The sequence below is a fragment of the Physeter macrocephalus genome, chromosome 2 (assembly GCF_002837175.3).
Source record: "Physeter macrocephalus isolate SW-GA chromosome 2, ASM283717v5, whole genome shotgun sequence".
Taxonomy (NCBI): Eukaryota; Metazoa; Chordata; class Mammalia; order Artiodactyla; family Physeteridae; genus Physeter; species Physeter macrocephalus.
In genome coordinates, this window is record NC_041215.1 from 58,517,217 (window position 1) to 58,535,413 (window position 18,197).

Genomic DNA, 18,197 nt, shown 5'->3' on the forward strand with positions numbered 1-18,197 from the left:
AAGAACCTAGGGGCAAGATGGGAATAAAGATGCAGACCTACTACAGAATGGACTTGAGGACACGGGGAGGGGGAAGGGTAAGCTGGGACAAAGTGAGAGAGTGGCATGGACTTATATACACTACCAAACGTAAAATAGATAGCTAGTGGGAAGCATAAATAAATAAAAAGTAAAAAAATAAATAAATAAAAGGGATGGTGTAGGTATTTTTAAATAAAATAAACACATTTTCAAAAAAATAAAAATAAAATAAAATAGAGGCCCGGGATCATGGGCTGCTTTACAGATGACAGGAGAGCATTTCTAGTAATTTAGACCTCTTGGTTAATGCCCAATGGGGGACCTAAACAGTGCTGCATTTGTGATATAGAAGGTCATGTGGCAGCAAGCTCCTTCTCTAAGTTCTTTCCTCTGAGAATCTTAATTATTTTACAAATTTTGCAGTTTCTTCCACACCCAGAGACTACTTCAGTGGTGACCTGAGCGTATCACTCCTCTGCTCCAAAGGCTCCCTATCATCCTTAGTAATATTTTCTAAGGGGTCTGTCTCCCTTGCGATGTAAGCTTTATGCTACCAGTCCCTGTCAGTAACCTGAATAACACATATTGCATGTCTATGCACTATTTCTCCAATGTATGTTGATACTGCTATCATTCATAACATAAACATTTGTTTCAACATGTTGCTAAATTCAAAGCCCCTAATATCTTTGGGTATTTTCTCAAGCAATGGTTACTACAACTATAACTACCATCCTTGGGCGGTAGGGGTGGAATCCATGAAAAATTTTGACATTGTAGAAGAATGTGCAGGAAAAAAGTCAGTCTTGGTCAACTTACTATACTCTGTAATTCTGTGGCCTCTTTTAGATGAAGCTGCTCCAGATTGTCGGGTATTGTGTGGTAGTGGCCTTTACTCTTCTCATAGTTCTTCTTGTACTGGTACTGAGGGGAAGGTGGCAAAAAAGGTACCTTGATGGCAAAGCTGCTCAGCATTCCTATTTTTCCTCTTTACATTAGATATTTACACAGCAATAGCACCAAGACCAAATTAAAATTAGCAAACACTACATAGGGGGGTTAAGAAAATGTTTTAAAAGGATGAAGATCCACATTCAGCATTGTCAGTTAATACAAGGATGTAAACACTTAGGTTATATGGCTTATTCAAAGTAGGTTTTAAGATGCAAAGTTAAAAGTGAAAGAAACTATTCCAAATGGTAAGTCTATGTTTTTAGAAGGGGGAAAGGGAGTGGTTAAGTGAAAAAAAGTTTAAATAGCCCCAAAATAGAAGCATTTTTATATTCTGAGAGGTGTTATAGTCAGTGGAGAACTGGTAGATTAATGTTGTAATTTGGAAGAATGCACTCAGAGAACAGGAGAGCTTTCTAATAAATATAGTGCCTCAGTAGCAGAGAAGGAGATGCAAGTGACCTCAGAGAAGGAATTTAGTTGAAAATGCGTGAAGCAAGCTGTTTCTGGAGCAAATGATTGCGCTTACAGAACTGGCGAGTTGGCTTGTATTCAAGACATGATTCATTATCAAAGATTCCTTCATGTCAGTCACAGGTTTGTGAAGTTTCTTCAAGTCAGCCTTATACTTAACCTGTACAACAGTAAGGGAAAAAAGGAAATCACATAAATAGGAAATGGAAAATGGTATTAATGGAAACCATAATAAGATGTCCCATCCTGAAACAAATGCTGGAGATGGTGGTGAAAAACCATACCTCATTCACAATAGCCAGAAAGTGGAAACAGTTCAAGTGTCCATTGACAGACAAAGGGATAAACACAGTGTGATGTAAACATACAATGGACTATTATTCAACCATAAGAAGGGATGAAGTTCTGACACATGCTACAGCATGCATGAACCTTGAAAACATTATGCTAAATGAAGTAAGCCAGACCAAAAAAAGGACAAATACTGTATGACTCCACTTACATGAAATCTCTAATAGGCAAATTCATAGGGACACAAAGTAAATTAGAGGTTACCAGGGATTGGTGGGAGGGGGAAATGGACAGTTATTGCTTAATAGTTATAGAGTTTGTGTTTGGGGTGATGAAAAAGTTTTGGAAATAATAGTGGTAGTTGGACAAGATTGTGAATGTAATTAATGCCACCGAATTACATATTTAAAGATAGTTAAAATGGGAAGTTTCACATTATATATTTTACCACAGTTAAACAAACACATACCTCACTTGTGAGATTATTAGCATCTTTCATGGTTTTGAAGAGCTGGCTGTCTTTTGGATTGTATTTTGGTGTCTTGCCCTTCTCTTTGTTGAAATTTTCTCGGTATTTAATCTAACAGCAAATGCAAAAATCCAAATTATTCCTGAGCATCAATTAATTTGAAGACTGAGGAATGGAGGAAATGTAAATGCAAAAGAGTATGTGCTACACATAAAGGGGTCATATAATTTATTATCCAAATTAGGACACTTTTAAGAGTAAAAGTGAGCACTATTAATAATTATGTTGGGACAACAGGCAATTGAGAATAAGATCAAGTGATATAGTATTTGTTTTCCTCATTTTTATATTATCCAGAGGTATGAAAGATATTCACCTTTTTTGATGCAGAATAAAAATGCATGGGAAAAGGCTTCAGGCTAAATTCAGAGAAGTGATCTAATATATATGATTCAGAGCATTTTGGTCCTCTTAACTAGCAAAACCAAAAGCACTTTAGGTCTAGTGCCAGGAGTTCCAAGAGGCTTTATAAATGATCAAGAAGGGTGAGAAGTAAGGAATCTATTAAATCAGGAGATTTATTGTTATGTACTTTGGCTACATCATTTTAATTTTTTTTTTAATTGGCAAAATAATTGGCATAACTTCTGAGTAAAAGAAGCACAGAATTTGGGGGTTAATGGCTTCGGTATGATTTCAGGCTAGAAGAAGGAAAGAAGTGAGATAACTTTAGCATAATGAGAAAAATAAAATTAAATATACTTGCAGGATACATAAAAGTAAGAATACACAAAGGAAAAAATAACTTCAATTTAAAAAATAAGCGCAATGCCTGGCACTAATAGTTGCTCAATAAATGTGATCCGATTGATGAAAGAAAGAGACAGTCATAATTCCTAGGTAAAATAGCTAAAGATGACGATTTACTTATAGGGATATTCAACAGAATAAACTGAAAGTGACAGAAACATTTCCTTATTGAAAAACAGACTGATGCCTTTGTCACTAGGATTAATTCAGAAGTAGAACTCTACTAGTTACTCACTCTAGGAATAAAGAAAAATGAGCTATTTCTAGAAGTTAGCCAGCTAAAAGGGCAATATTTGATGCTCCGGGACACCTAGAGTTTCTGTTATTGGTAAGATGAAAGACTCGCTCATTCAAAGTTAGCACACCAGGATCTGGTCACCAGATATTTCACACTGTAGGCATTTAAAATCAGTACCCCTCATGCTTCATCACTTTACTTCCCCACAACTTTACACATCCAGCAGAACAGGAACAAAAGGAGACCACTCAAATGCTAAGAACAATGAAATCTGCCACATCAGAGAAAAAGCATTCACAGTGCTGAGACTCATTTATTTTGAATAAATCTCCAGTGGAAATGTGTAGACAAAATAAGCATGCAGAACAGTACAGCATGATGCAGGCACACTGAATCAGACACACAATGGAGGAAGCAGAAAACATAACAGAAAAACACAATGTGAATAAATGCTACAATGGCTCTTCTCTGAAAGGAAATTCACTCCCCAAATAAAGAAATGCAAAGCCTGCTAAGGAAAGTCAGAGGTGGTGAGTTGTCTGAACCAAGAGAAAACTTTTCCTAAGGATACAGAAACCCATAAGACTAGGGCTGATCCCAAGAGCAGTGAAACCCAGAAAAAGCAAAGTAAACTAGATGTGCAGAGTCAGACTGGTGAAGGAAAGATGCAAAGGCCCATCTCTGATGAGAATAAAATCCATTTCTTTTAGAAGAATGCTAAAAATCCTCTATCTTTTAGAAAATAACTCATTTCTGAGAAAACATTTGAAGAGCAGCTTTCGACTGGTCTCATTTCAGTTCTTTTCTGTTAATTTTAAGTAGATTTAAATTTCTAACTTTTTAATTAAAAAAAAAAAAAAGTTGTGCCTCCTCTTTCCACAGGAAGGCCCCAAGCAAGTGCAGGCGAGCACATCTGCCGCGGGGAATCTGAGCCAACACGTTCGACCTTCCTTTCTGACGGGATCTTAAGAACTACTATATTTTGCACGATAAGGACACACATCAGATTCAGGACTCCAAGAATTCATAGAAAGGTGTGGGATTAGGCAGGAAGTACAGTAAAACCACGTTGACATGGCATATGGACTGGAAAAGCCTTCTTTTTCTTGCTTACCAGGGAAGTGAGAGGCAACCATGCAATGCCGCGTATCAGCAAACGGCAATACCAGTGTCCATTACCCCAAAGGGCTCAGACAGTGTGAGAAAATGGTTTCTTATCAATTATTCTTTTAAAGTTCAATTAAATTTAAAGATCTAACATCCAGTTGTTCTGCTCCTTTTCAGGGACTTGAACTGTATATTGGTGCTTCTAAAGACTGAAGAGCAGGTCCAAGAATTAGAACATTTCTTGCCACTGAGACTGTAAAACAGGGTAAAAGCTATGAGTGAAAACATTTTGAGCAGTTTATACTGTTGATGCAGAGTATGTCGGAACTGAGAGACTGTATTAAATACCAGTCTTAAATGTATTAAACACCAGCAATGGTAATCAGCAGAGGCTTTCTTTGGTGTGGTTGCAGATGAGATTCTCAGTCTGTTTTCATCTTTTGATTGGTGTCAGCAGCCTGAAGAAGTTAGGAGGCCATCTCCAAATCTACTCTACCTTCCTATTCCAAAGGCATGTTCCAGAGGGAAAGTTTCATGCAGGAAAAGACAGGTGTGTGCAAAAGTATATCCTTTGACAAATTTCCACAGCATTCTACACGTTCCGACACAAAGCCAACAGAAAAGAGTGCGACTTGGTCAGTCCCCTGACCCAGGCTAAGAAGATAGGTGAGAGAAAGAGGAAGACAGATATATGGGATCACTGATGCCAGTCTTACATCACTGATGAGCACATTAGTTTTCTTAAGCTGCCTCATCATAGGGGTGTCATAAGATGCGGCGCCATGCCCGTACCCTCTCCTTTGGCCTTTGATGTATTCCGCCTAGAGTACCAGCAAGACAGCAAAGTCAGAATGGGGAGGGCCCACACAGAGGGGAAGTCTCCTTGGACCAGGGGCCACACCATGAAGCTGTCAATCCTGAGGCAAGCCTTTCCCAGGAAGTAAACCCAGGAAAGGGAGTTCATAAAACAATCTGGTTGGGACTCATTCTCCACATCATAGGATTCACTTGGGGTTAGAAATACAGGCCTCACTATTTGTAAAACCAGCAAAGTCTTCAAAATTTCAACATGTTTTTAACTTGCTAATGGTATGACCTTGGAGATTTTAAAACATATTAAAAATTTTTACACCGAAAAGTTCATGTTACATTTCATTATTCTTAAGAGATTCCACCGTATTTCGCTGGTGATTTCATATCTTGGTTTCGAGTACTTATACAATTCCACTAACTTATAATAAAAATACCGCATAGGAGTTTTAAATTCAAAAACTTTTTAAAAATAGCATTCGCTTGTCATCAGTCATCTGAACTTTTTGTCTCCTCATAATTCCCTCCTGTTTTGTCACTTGATGTTACTACTTGTATCTTCCAAAAGATTGGGATCCCACGTTTGGCATTGCTGAAAGTCATACATACAACCACCAAAGGTATCCTAAACATATTTCTTCAAACAAATACTTGAGAAAACAGACAATGAAAAGAAGGTAGGATCTCTGAATTGGAGAAGAAATAAGATATTCCTGAGCTCGTCTTTTGGGACTAAAACTTGCTCTCTGAAAGATCTGGTGGTTGATCATGGAGTCTCTGATATAAAGTCTGAAAACTTGTCATAACTCAGGAGTATTCTAGATAATTGGTCTCACAAAGGAAATTAGGTAATGGGGAATCAAGTTTGGACACATTTCTAAGCCCATCTACTCAATAATATGTAATCTGCTAGAATTAGGCATTCCCCCTCAGCTCCCTGTACATACCTCGATCAAACACTTACAACCCCAAACTGTAATTATTTAGCCATAGACATATAGTCTGAGGACATCTACTGCCTCTAGTTTCTAGCCCAGGCATTCAATATATGTTTGCTGAACGAAAAAATAAAAGTGACTGCATCTTTTCAAAGCTTTTCGTGATATAATTTTCAAAGCTCTGGAGTGCTGCAGTATCTCTCTGGTTGCTCATACTGCACTTTCAGCCTGGGAATCACTTCTTCCTGCAAGGTCTTTAAACATCTCCTCACATCAGAGCTGCTGCTTGCCCATCTGTGTTACCTGGCTGCTCAGCTTGGCTGCCTTCTTGGCCATTTCAATGTCTGGGCGACCAAGCATGCTTAGCCCGTGGCTGCCTTCCTTGCGGTGCTTGGCTCTGTACTCCACCTGCATCAAAGAAAACCAGAATAGGCAACACATTCTAGGTGGCCAGTGACCACCAACTACTTGGTTGCAGTGACCACTTGGGACTGGGTACCTTCTAAACACACCCTTACCTCGCTGGCCTGTTTGGCTGCCTGCGTGGCCTTCTTGATGTCTGGCCGATCGGCCACTGTTGTGTAATGCAGGTTTTCTTTAGCATCTTTTTTGTAAGCGACCTTTATTTGGAGAAAGAAAACATTTGCTCACTTGAGAGATACGCTATCTTTCTGAAAGGAACCTTTTATTAAAACCAAATCAATCCCACTATCATATTTTTTAGACCACCAGATATAGAAATTAGGGTGACCACTCACTGGACCCAGCCCAGCATATACCAATGTGGGATCCACCAGCTCAAGGGGCCCCCTGAGAGTGAGAGGAGAAACTTACATTACTCTGCTTCTTGGCCACCTCCATAGCGTGTTTCACCTCTGGGGGCTCCAGCATGATGGAGTAGTTGGATTTTCCTTTTTCCTTGACAAACTTCTTCTTGTAATTTGTCTAAAAAGAGCCAGGATTACTTATGTGAGCAGAGGAAGCTGGGAACAGAATTGTTTTACTTGAAGAACTATGAGAAGATCTCGAGGGAAATCCGTGGCTCTCCATTTTGGTGTCATTTTGGAACCGGGGTCTCTGATACATATTCTAGTTCTTCCCTGTCATTTCTGCCCTGGAACCTGTCACTGAACCACACACCAATCTTTGGAGAACTGATGACAAGCAAATTAAACTCTTTCATTTACCACTTCTACCTTTTTAAAATAAATGGAACCACACAGGGCTCATAAAATACAATACCATGATTATTAAAGCATTACCCGTAAGGATGTAGTGGGCAGAGATTACTGAGATACGAAGGGGTGACTTGACTTCTCTAAAATTGTTCAGCAGTTTAAGGAGAGGGGAGATGACGGGAGAGGCTGATCTTTACCATCAGTGCTCCCTCCCTTTATTACCACTAGGTAAGTGACATCTTATATTGCTAGACAATACATCCTACGGCCAAACCCACATCTGCCACAGTTGCCGTAATTGGAAAGCCAATAAATATTGAGTTGTCTTTTAAACCAGCGTTCAGAATTCACACACAGGTACTGATGGTAAGAGTGAAGTAACGTAAAGGAAAGTGTAAGCAAAAATGCGGCTTACAGTCTCTTGCTGGATTCTGAGGTAAAGTGCCATTGCTGCTGCCAAGAGTCCTGGGGCTGGTCACTTACATCACTGACGTTCCTGGTCACTTCCTTGACATGAATGGTGTCCCGGGTCTCCGGCAGTGTTGTGTATGAGCCCTGAGCCAAGTGCTTCTTCACATGCTGCTTGTACTTGTTCTGGGGGAAAGCACAGAGAGCTTGTTTAAATGCCTGCCTGGGGCATCAGCCCAAGACGGAAGGCAAGCCCATGGGTTGCTGGAGGGTTACCTCGGACACCAGATTGCTGACTGTCTTTGCCAGGAGGATCTGAGGCGTATCGGGCACGGCATGGTAGGTTCCTCTTTCCTTGACATGTTTCTGTTTGTATTTCAGCTGCAGGGGTGAAAAAAGCATTTCTTCAGCTCCCCTGAGTCTCCTGCATATTTTTATTAAGCTCCCAAGTTACTAAATAGAGCTGGGAGAATAGCATCATTGACGGAGTAGAATCATTAAACTCAGTAAAAGATCTCATGTTTGGAAATCTTGGGAAATACCAAAGAAGGGTTTTCTTTATCTCATGCAAGTTGAGGCTTTAGTGACAATCAGAATGAATCTTACGATGAATCTTTATACACACAGCCTTAGTTCACAGCACTTTTAAACATGTCATTGGACCCTCCCGCAAACCCTGGGAGGCATTATTATTCCTCCTTTCCAGATGAGGAAATACAGGAAGCATAGGAAGCGTATGACCCCACGGAAATGAATACGTTTCCTTATAGAGAGTGCCCACTGCGGCGTGTGGATCACCTTGAGGTGCAGTATAGGTCAGGGGCGGCCACCTGGCTGTAACAGCTTCCCACAGCTGCCGCTCTGCTCTGCCAAGGCACTGGTGTTGGCCGTGGGCAGCAGCCTCCTCTCTCCTGCGTGCCCCTGGGCACTGGGCTGCAGGAGACAGCCCTGAGTGAGGTTAGGCCTCCTGGAAGGGACTGAATACTTACATCACTTTCTATTATAGAATTCTTCAGGGCCAGCACCATGTCTTTATCATCAGTGACAGAAAGCTTGCAACCCTTGAGGAACTTCCGGTCCAGCTGGTATTCAAACTGTAACAGAAGACAGAGGAAGATGGGAAAGGGTGACAGGCACAGGAGGAAGCCGGTATTTGGTTGAATTTGTAGGGAGTCCTCTTCTTAAGGGCACGATGGGGATTTGCTACCAGGATGGGGGCAGGGGCTTCCTCCCGGGCCCACTGCAAGCTGGGCTCCTCCTTTCCAGCCCCGAGGCCAGGACAAAGCCCTCCTGGTCCTCCCCCGCCTCCCTCAGGACTCTGAGCCATTAGTGTTTGGGCCCAGCCATGGGAGACCAGGCTCTGTGGCCAGGTCTGCTTCCTGAGCTTGGCTTCCACACCTTACAACCCTCCTGTCCTTCTGGGATCTCAGATGAGCTAGGGTTAACACCTGTGACAGTGGTTATTACGAATAAAGATTAATTTTTCTGTCTCAGGTATGTCATGCAGTTCTGACTGCCTCTCTTATCTCACATCGCTTTGCTGAAGGGATGACTTGGCGGCCTGGATGAAGTCCGGCCGGTCAGGGGTCCATCTCCAGTGGGCTTTGTTGGCTTCGTACTGCTTCTTGTAATCCAGCTGTTTTTAACAAGACAAAAACAAGTCACTTCATTCAGGGGCCTGAATTCACAACCACACACGTGGCGCAGAGGGACTCATCTTGCATTTTAACGTATAACAAGTCATGGTTCTTTATGCAAGAGAGAGCCCCAATTAAAATTTCTGTACAATGGATGCAACTAGTTGGCCACTCAAGTGGTCCTCTTGTGGGACCCTTTGGCCTCAAAATAGGGGCTAAAATTTTTAAAGGCTCCTGGCGAAACGATTCTTCAAACTCACTCTGCCAGTGCAGTCTAATCATTTTCAGAGTCAAGTACTTTTAATTTCTAACTAAATTCAGACTTTTAAAGAAAGTATTAAACACTTACAGTATTTATTTCATTCCAGGCACTTTTCAAAGTGCTTTATATATATATATATATATATATATATATAAAAACTCATTTACTCTTTGCCACAACTATATGAAATCAGCAGCTGAGGAACTGCCTAGAAGGGCTAAGTAAGCTGCCCAGGTGAGACAGCTAGTGAACAGTGGAGCTGGGTTTCAAACCTGGGCAGCCAGGCATCAGAGATGCTTGTGGACTTGCTAGACTTGCATCTGAGCTGGAGAATTGGCTGCCTTGGGCTGAACCTGAGGCACAGAAGTGAGTGTCCTTGGGAAGAGCCCTCCTCATCAGGCACATTTCTTTCCTCACTCTTTTTCTTTCTCCTTCTTTTTGGTCAAGGTATAATTGGCATACAATAAGATAAACATGTTTTATAAGTTAAAAATTGATCCAACTTTTCCCCATTCTATTGTGAAAATTTTCAAATGCATGAGTAGTAGCATGCATCTTACAGAGAATACCCATACACCCAGCACCTAGATTCTACAATGTACATTTTACTGCATTTGCTTTTTGTCCCACATCAATACTGCTACCCGTCCCTCTGTCCATCCTCAGGACACCTGTATGCTACCTGCCAGTCCCTAAAGGCATTTCAGTTTGCTGGCCCTAATAAATATAAGTTCTCTGTAGCACTAGTAGGCACTAGTTGGGTTTTATAATATTTCATTATATAACCATTTATATATTTTTAAGAAGTCGATACTCATTTAAATGCACAGAAATGTTTCTGTGGTTGAGGCTTTAAGATGCCCCATCACAGGGCCTTCCCTGGTGGCGCAGTGGTTGAGAGTCCGCCTGCCGATGCAGGGGACACGGCCTCGTGCCCCGGTCCGGGAATATCCCACATGCCGCGGAGCAGCTGGGCCCGTGAGCCATGGCCGCTGAGCCTGCGCATCCGGAGCCTGTGCTCCACAACGGGAGAGGCCACAACAGTGAGAGGCCCGCGTACCGAAAAAAAAAAAAAAAAAAAAAAGAAAATGCCCCATCACAAAGAAATGAGTCAGCGCAGGGAGATGTGAACAGGAGGAAGGTCTAAGCCAACTCCTGACAGCACCAAGCAGCTCAAGTGTTCTCTTTTTTTTTTTTCCAGGAGAAGTAGGCTCTAGAGTTTGTGGCAGGAGAAGAACATGGAGACCAGAAACACTGTCGAAAATGTAACCTTCATTTCAGAATTAAATCCCCCATTTTTCAGCATCCTAACATGGAGGCTGAGGGGGTATAACATCCATGGGCCGTCCTTGCTCTTCCCCACTCTCCTTTGTGAGAACCATGGGCAGCATTTAGAGGTCAGTGTTATCACTCATGCTCTGAGGCCCAACCCTTGATCTGGACTCACGAGAGCTCAATCACCTGAAAAGATGTCAAAAGAGGCCATGTGCCCTACAGAAGCTGATGAACCCCTATTAGGCTTGGGGACGTTTCTGGAACTTACATTGGTGTTGACTTTGTAGGCATCCTTGGCTGCTTTGATATGAACAGCATCAGGCTCAATGGTACAGTTGGACTTAGTTCTCTGGTAAAGTTCTTTGTATTTCAGCTGTGGGAGGAAACACAGGTCAATTTTTTTTTTATAGCAGCCCACAAGTATCTTAAAAAACAAGAAATTAAAACCATAATATAGTACATGATACTCCTTAAGACTGAATCAGTCTGTTGTGAAGAAGGGATGCAGCCATGCAGCTATGTGACATGCACCATCCTGTCTCAGATCTTAAAGCCAACTCCCCAGGACACATTGTGTACGTTCACCAGTGTCACCATAGAATTTATGTCCTCTGAGCTTGTGCTGAAAGGGGCAGCTGGACAGCTATCCATGTGTGTTTTCCTGTCCCCAAATCAGAAACTCCTGAGTTCAGAACATCTTGAAAACTGTTGATGGAAGAGAAGCCTTCCCCCATTGGCTCACCCAGATGGGATCAGGCTTGCCCTCCTCCTTCCATGCCCCTACAGTTGTAGCTGCTGTCATGTCGTGTTATAATTATTTATCTGTCTATTCTTTCCATTGAGCTGAATCCCTTGCGGGCAAAGATTATGTATCATTCATCACCTCATTCCTAGCATCAGGCACTTAGGAACCCAATAAATATTTGATGAATGAATGAACTGATGGATGAATGCTGTCGTCACTACCATCATTGCTAGAGCCATTGCTGGTAAGTTTGGGCATGTGTGGGTTTGAATGGGAGGGGGAGAAAAGGGAAGGCTTAGCCTCTTTGAGCCCAACTGGTCGTTTTTTCATGTCTAGCCTGGAATTTCTAGCTTCACCCACTTTTGCTCCTTTTAAATTTCAGGGCCCTGGGACGCCATCTGGGACTTCTCACTAGTTATTGCGGAAGGATCTTAGGTCTTACTGTGACTGAGTAAAACTGTTCTACGGAAGCCATAGTAGTGCTTACTAAACTTGCCTGATCATAAGAATCACAATTTTCTGTGCTTCACCATAGATGTAGTAAATCAGTAGCTTTAGGGGACTGACTTGGAAATTCATATTTTTCATCAACATCTCAGGTTACTGTTACAATCAGAAATTTAGGGAAATGGATATAGAATTTCTTCATTTTTCTACACTGAGAGGGAATGGGCTGCTCCACATAAGGGATCTACCTTATAGATGTTTATGAATACCCGATGTTCATGTTCTAAGTGTCAAAATTTATTTTAACATAAAAAATATAAAAAATATTTTTTAAATGATTTATACATTTCTGCCTTCATAAACAGTGCACTGATGTATTTAGCATTTTTCTTGGCAACTTAGAGTCAATAGTGTGAACCCATTTGTTTAGCTACCAAAAAATTCCTGAGCACCAGCCTCAGTCAAGGCTTTGGGGCAGAGATTCCATAGTTGCCTTCATTATTCTTTATGGTGCCCATATAGCCATTAAAATATTTAATCTATTTTTAACCAATATTATGATAGTTTTCCACCATAGAATCTAGCTATATATATGAAAACATATAATTTCTCCTCAAATTCAGAGTATTAGAATTTAATGGCTACGTTTTCCTCTTAGCCAAGACAAAACTTATACAGTATTAATAGAGTTTATGGCACACTGCATTTTTCAGACTGGGCTGGAAGCTTCTACTCCAGCCTCTTAGAACCCATCCACTCTGCCATGAGACGGCCAAACCACACGGAAAGGCCACGTACAGGGGCTCCTGTCTATACAGTGGCTGAGCTCCCAGCCCAGCCATGATCGTGCGCCAGCTCTGGGACTGAGCCTTCCTGCCTGAGCTGCAGTGCGTGGGGTAGAGCATCCCCTCAACTGTGCCCACTCAGTTCAAGAACTGTGAGCCAAAAACGCATGACTGGGCTTCCCTGGTGGCACAGTGGTTGAGAGTCCGCCTGCCGATGCAGGGGACACAGGTTCGTGCCCCAGTCCGGGAAGATCCCACATGCCGCGGAGCGGCTGGGCCCGTGAGCCATGGCCGCTAAGCCTGCGTGCCCGGAGCCTGTGCTCCGCAACGGGAGAGGACACAACAGTGAGAGGCCCGAGTACCGCAAAAAAAAAAAAAAAAAAAAGCATGACTGCTGTCTCAAACCACTACATTTAGAGTGACTGTTACACAGGAATAGATAAGTGGACCTGGGTCTGTTATATCACATTACAAAGAGGTCAAAGTGAGAGGGGCTGCAAAGCCGTCCTGGTAACTTACATCACTGACTTCATCTTTGACCTTTTGGACATGCAGCAACATGGGCGTGTCATGGATTGTGGTGTAGCCTCTGGGTCTGGCCTTGTTGTATTCCAACTTATACAGTATCTGAAGGAGATGAAAAGGCAGAAAGAGACAACTTTATGTATCTCAATTGACATTGTAACATAATGTAAACATATAAAGGCAACATTGTTGTTGTTGTCATTGAGTGTATATAAAGGAAAGAGAATTCCATAAACTCAACAGGTGCTTTCATGCTTTCTGCTAAGGCTCCAGTGCCTCTACAATGGGGTGTCTGCCAATTTGGTTGGAACAATTCTTTACTGTAAAAGAAGAGTCCTGAGCATAGTAGGACACTTATTGTCCCTGCCTCCCTCCCTCTAAATGGCAGTAGAATGTTCCAAACAGGGACTTCCCTGGTGGGGCAGTGGTTAAGAATCTGTCAGCAAATGCAGGGGACACAGGTTCGATCCCTGGTCCAGGAAGATCCCACAAGCCCGTGCGCCAGAACTACTGAGCCCATGTGCTACAACTACTGAAGCCCGCACACCTAGAGCCCGTGCTCCACAACAAGAGAAGCCACCGCAATGAGAAGCCCGCGCACCATAACGAAGAGTAGCCCCCGCTCACTGCAACTAGAGAAAGCCCGGGCGTAGCAACAAAGACCTAATGCAGCCAAAAAAAGAAAATTTTCCAAACATTGTGACCATCTAAAATGCCCCTCCACATTTGCAAGTGCCCCCACCCCAAGGCCAAAAATCCATTCAGTGTTTCTTGTACTTACATCACTAATTTGTTTGTTGACTTTGGTAGTACGTAGGTGTTCTGGAGTATCCACAACTGAGGTAAACTTGTCCTTTGTTTTTTCATAATTTTTCCTGTACTTGATCTAAATTGTAGAGGAGAAGAACAAGTTAACTTGAAGTAGAAGAGAGGGCTTTCAGGGACTCTAGTTTTCCTCTTGAGAGAGTCCCACGGCAAAGAGTAGGATTGTTATATAAGCCATAGATGTGCGGGCTGACGCCATGCTTTCTTAACTGGAAATGTTTATATAAATCTGTATTTGATAGCGATAGTGTAATAGAGTGAGCAAATAATAATAAATATTTTCCATATATTTTATCCATGTGGAAACTGAGACCCAGAGAGGTTAAGAGTATGAGCTAAGGGCAAATATAGAGTGAATCTCAGAGCCAGGACTAGACCCATGTTCTCTGGACTCTGGCAAGTAATGATTCGCTCACAATATGCTACATCGAATATATATGATCTCTTAAGTATGTTTCCACATCAAAGATGAAACAGATAAAAAAATGAATACATACAGTTTGAAGTAGTTATTTTTAAAGACATTCATTTTTGAAATTTTCAAGTCATGATTTTTTTTTTTTTCATGCACATAAGCGGTTTTAAGCAGTACAGACACAGAGAGCCCAGCAAAATTCCATGCACAACTATCTGATGATCATATCGGGACCAAAGTAAAAGTTCAAGCAAACAGAATGTTCATAGGAAGACCTCATCCTCCTCATTTCATGTGTTGATCTGATGTCAAACTAAAGTGATAAAACAAGTTGCTAATACAAAAGACTGATTAAAAACTTTCTTTGTGTGTGGGAACAATGGCCTTTTATTAACATCGTATCTAGTAGTTAAGCAATTATCACTGTCTTTTGCTGCTTCAAATTTACCTTCCAACGTATGATGGGAAGGTGGTGGTGTGTGCTTCAGTTGACCTTGTAGGAAGGCAAGGTGATCAGCAGTGCTAACAAGGGTGTATGAGGACAGATGTGCTGGAAATAACCTAGCAAATTCAGCATCAAACTCAAGAGGGGCCATGAATATGCACAATATTCAAAGAGCTGCGCTGTCATCCTCATCTCTCCAAAATGGTACAGTGTAGTCATTATTGAGCAATGGACACATTAGATGAAAACATTAAATATTCACATCTTTTAAATACGGTCAAATTTACTTAACATCCTCAATCTCTAAGAAATCTACTTCTTTGGGGCAAATATTGAAAAACATAAAGTTATACCAATTTGGAAAAATTTGAAAAACTTGGAAATAGTCTCAGTTAATAGTACTTGGAATTCCAAAAGTGTCAGAAGACGTACAAATGTTGGCTGCTACAGCACCACACTTGGCCACATCCAGAGTTCATTTACAGGGAGTGAATATTTATGCAGCTTTGTCATGTGAAACCAGCTTGGTCAGGGGGCCAGGGAAGGAAATCAGGGAAAGCATAGAAGTGAATGCCCCCAAGGCTTCTAAATCTCTTCTTTGCATCACATCAGACATTACCTGGCTCCACATGTGTGTGTTGTAGAGGGCAGTCAACATATCTGGACGCAGAATTTCATTACATCCTTGTTTCAGAAGCATCTTGGCACTAGATTTATATTTTCTCTGTTCATGCAAAGATCAGTGAAGCACAAAAGAGACTTGTGAAGACGGAAAAGAACATAGCTCTATATCCTGATCACCTCTGAGTGAAGAGATGTAGGCACACACACGTTGTGTTCTCACGTGTATGTGTGGGTGAAGACAAGCAAATGCATTAAAATGCCAAGCAGGGTGACGTGATATTTGCAGTTGACCATCCACAGCCCTTGTGAATGGGGAATAATAGAGCCAGTCCCACCAAAATTGCCTTATAGAAAAGGTGACATCATTGAAACAGAAAAACACAGTAAGGAGTCCTGTCTTCTTTCCTTCCGTTAATTTGTTTCTTTGTTTCTGCGTTTGCACCTGAATTCGCACTTTACAACTGCAGTTTACACACTGGCCCTCCTGAAGGATGAAGGGTGTGAGGACCCAGCTGTGCATCTCATGTTCACCACAGCACACGTGAGGACACAGAGCATGGACTGGCACACTCAAAGAGCTCGTGGGCTCTTTGGGTGGCTAGACAGATAATTTGGAACAGAACATCCCAATATCATAGGCAGAACCTATGACATCCTTGCAGCAGACGGGACGACATCTCATGAAAAACTTGGAGCACAGTCCTGCTTGGCCGTCCAGGCGGCCCCATCACAGTACCTGACTGATCTGGTCGCCTGCGATCTTAGCCAGCAGATGTCTAGGCTCATCCACTACCAGGTGGTATTTATCTTTCCGCTGCTCATAATCAGCTCTGTATTTTTTCTGCTCAAACATCATATCAAATTACAGCAAGAGTACAACTTCAAGGCTATACACAAACGTCCCAAGATACTTCAGAGAGCCAGAAAAATGTCCTTTCTAGAGGTGGGCTCCCAAAGCATCCAGGGTAATGAAAATAGGGAGGCGAACAGAATTAAGCAAAGGAAGATGGCCTGGAGAAGGCTGGGGCTTGGACTAGATTAGTTATAACATCAAAATTGAAGTCCCTTGTACCTAAACATGTTCTGTCTTTACATATGATGTCATTAGCAATGTTAAGTTTTATGACATCTTACATTGTATTTAAAATAAGGCACTGGGCTTCCCTGGTGGCGCAGTGGTTGAGAGCCCGCCTGCCGATGCAGGGGACACGGGTTCGTGCCCCGGTCCGGGAAGATCCCACATGCCACGGAGAGGCTGGGCCTGTGAGCCATGGCCGCTGAGCCTGCGCTCCACAATGGGAGAGGCCACAACAGTGAGAGGTCCGCGTACCGCAAAAAAAAAAAAAAAATTAAAAAAAAAATAATAAAATAAAATAAGGCACTGACAAGCTACAGGTTTACTGCTTTAGGCTGTGAGAGTCAAAAGGTATATTCATGGACACATTCTAATATGCTAGTTAATTTATTTGATTATAAAAGAGACCTGGAAATCCTTCGTGAATTAGAAAAATAGAAACAAAATATATCAAGACTGTCTTCCTAGGAAGCTACCAACAGTAATTCTTCAGAGTCATCCCACCTGGAAATCTACTGAAAATAAACTAAATCAAATTTATAAACAATAAAAACAACAAAAAAGTTATATATTGAAATAAATATACCATTGGCTACATTTTCTGACACATTTTACTAATTTTCTAACATTGCTTTTGAATTTATGTAAATCTGTGGAAAATACAAAGATAGGAAATTAAATGTAAAAACCATCCATCCATAAATTCATAGCTTGCTTCTTTCATCATTTTAAGCTAAATTTACCTTAAGCTAGTGCAAAGACAGTTCCAGGAAAAACTGGGTAGAAGGTAAAGGAATATTCTGAGTGCAAATGGATACTTCTCTGCACCAATGTATGAGTCACAATGGCAATATATTTGAAGGCGTGAATCACAACTAACCCCTTAGGGCTGCCATTTCTGTGCCTTGGTAAGGGATACTAAGTTAACTTTGAACTTCTGGGTCTTCCAACTCTACACAGAATCCTATACACCCTGTTGAAGGGAGTTCAGCTGAGAATCAACAAAATCCTTTGCCTCTTTGCTCTCCTCACCCAAAGGGCTGTGCTGCCCTGTGCTAGTGCGAGCAGAGGCTGTGATGTCTGTGGGGACCTCACTCCACTCTGGACAGCCCCTTCCTTTGTTCTTATTCATGCTTTTGGCAGAGCTCATCAGAGAGTGATATTATAAGAGCCTTCCCAATGCGTAATCTTGAATCAACACTAAAATAGCTTTCCTGTCATTTTAGGTATTGGGTTTTAATCAAATGTCATTTATAGACTTCTTAAGGGACGCTAATAGGCTCAATTGGATCAGGTCATACATACCTCATTCATCAATTGAGTTGCAAACTTGAAATGCCTATTGATTGGACAATCAGCAACGTACTTGAAATCTGACTTCGTCCTTTCAAATACCTCTTTATACTTATACTAGAGAAAACAGAACATGGTTACTTGATAGC

At 41.7% G+C, this 18,197-nt stretch overlaps 1 protein-coding gene across 1 annotated transcript in view; it reads right to left on the reverse strand.

Annotated features, from left to right (window-relative positions):
- The window catches only part of NEB (nebulin), a 235,517-nt gene that overhangs the window by 26,401 nt on the left and 190,919 nt on the right, over window positions 1-18,197 (reverse strand). Inside the window, exons 127-141 of the mRNA XM_028477867.2 lie at window positions 18,061-18,165; window positions 16,417-16,521; window positions 14,153-14,257; window positions 13,366-13,473; window positions 11,138-11,242; window positions 9,227-9,331; window positions 8,685-8,789; window positions 7,972-8,076; window positions 7,771-7,881; window positions 6,944-7,054; window positions 6,628-6,729; window positions 6,413-6,517; window positions 2,207-2,317; window positions 1,502-1,606; window positions 841-945 (exon numbers count right to left, since the gene is read on the reverse strand). Coding sequence (XP_028333668.1) covers window positions 841-945; window positions 1,502-1,606; window positions 2,207-2,317; window positions 6,413-6,517; window positions 6,628-6,729; window positions 6,944-7,054; window positions 7,771-7,881; window positions 7,972-8,076; window positions 8,685-8,789; window positions 9,227-9,331; window positions 11,138-11,242; window positions 13,366-13,473; window positions 14,153-14,257; window positions 16,417-16,521; window positions 18,061-18,165 — 1,593 coding nt within the window. The remainder of the gene's footprint in view (window positions 1-840; window positions 946-1,501; window positions 1,607-2,206; window positions 2,318-6,412; window positions 6,518-6,627; window positions 6,730-6,943; window positions 7,055-7,770; window positions 7,882-7,971; window positions 8,077-8,684; window positions 8,790-9,226; window positions 9,332-11,137; window positions 11,243-13,365; window positions 13,474-14,152; window positions 14,258-16,416; window positions 16,522-18,060; window positions 18,166-18,197) is intronic.